The 549-nt window shown below is 67.0% G+C and overlaps 1 protein-coding gene across 1 annotated transcript in view; it reads left to right on the top strand.

Annotated features, from left to right (window-relative positions):
- The window catches only part of MIDN (midnolin), an 11,579-nt gene that overhangs the window by 6,982 nt on the left and 4,048 nt on the right, over positions 1-549 (top strand). Inside the window, exons 9-10 of the mRNA XM_039839001.1 lie at positions 247-253; positions 374-547. Of these exons, the coding sequence (XP_039694935.1) occupies positions 247-253; positions 374-547 (181 nt within the window). The remainder of the gene's footprint in view (positions 1-246; positions 254-373; positions 548-549) is intronic.

Genomic DNA, 549 nt, shown 5'->3' with positions numbered 1-549 from the left:
CTGGAGTCGCGAGAAAAGGTGGCGCTGCTCTGCCCTGCGGGCCCCCGGCCAAGGCCACGAAGGGGAAACCGAGGCACAAGCCTACATGCCAGTCCTGGGTCGCGGGGGGAGCCGGAAGGGCTCAGGCTGCTGCTAACTCGTGCAGTGGTTGTCGTGAGCGCCAGTCCTGGACGCAGCCCTACTCCTGCGGGCTCACGGCTGGCACAGGGGACGTGGACACACCGTTAAGAAACCTGCATCTCCCAGGGGTCCGGTGGACATTCTCAACCGGCTCCCTTGCTGTGTCTGCCTCTTAGAAGCATTTGCTGGAGGTCCTTGTATTGCGGGGACCTGGCCTCTCCCTGGGGGTTCACAGTCACTGTCTCCTCTACAGGGGACCGGCTGCGGCAGACTGAAAACCGCGCCACCCGCTGCAAGGTGGAGCGCCTGCAGCTGCTGCTTCAGCAGAAACGGCTCCGCAGGAAGGCGCGGCGTGACGCCCGCGGCCCCTACCACTGGGCGCCCAGCCGCAAGGCCGGCCGCAGCGACAGCAGCAGTGGCGGCGGCGGC

Source organism: Pteropus medius, unplaced genomic scaffold (genome assembly GCF_902729225.1).
Source record: "Pteropus medius unplaced genomic scaffold, Ma_sr-lr_union100, whole genome shotgun sequence".
Classification (NCBI taxonomy): domain Eukaryota; kingdom Metazoa; phylum Chordata; class Mammalia; order Chiroptera; family Pteropodidae; genus Pteropus; species Pteropus medius.
The sequence above is the reverse complement of the archived record's forward strand: the minus strand, read 5'-3'. Positions and strand labels throughout refer to the sequence as shown.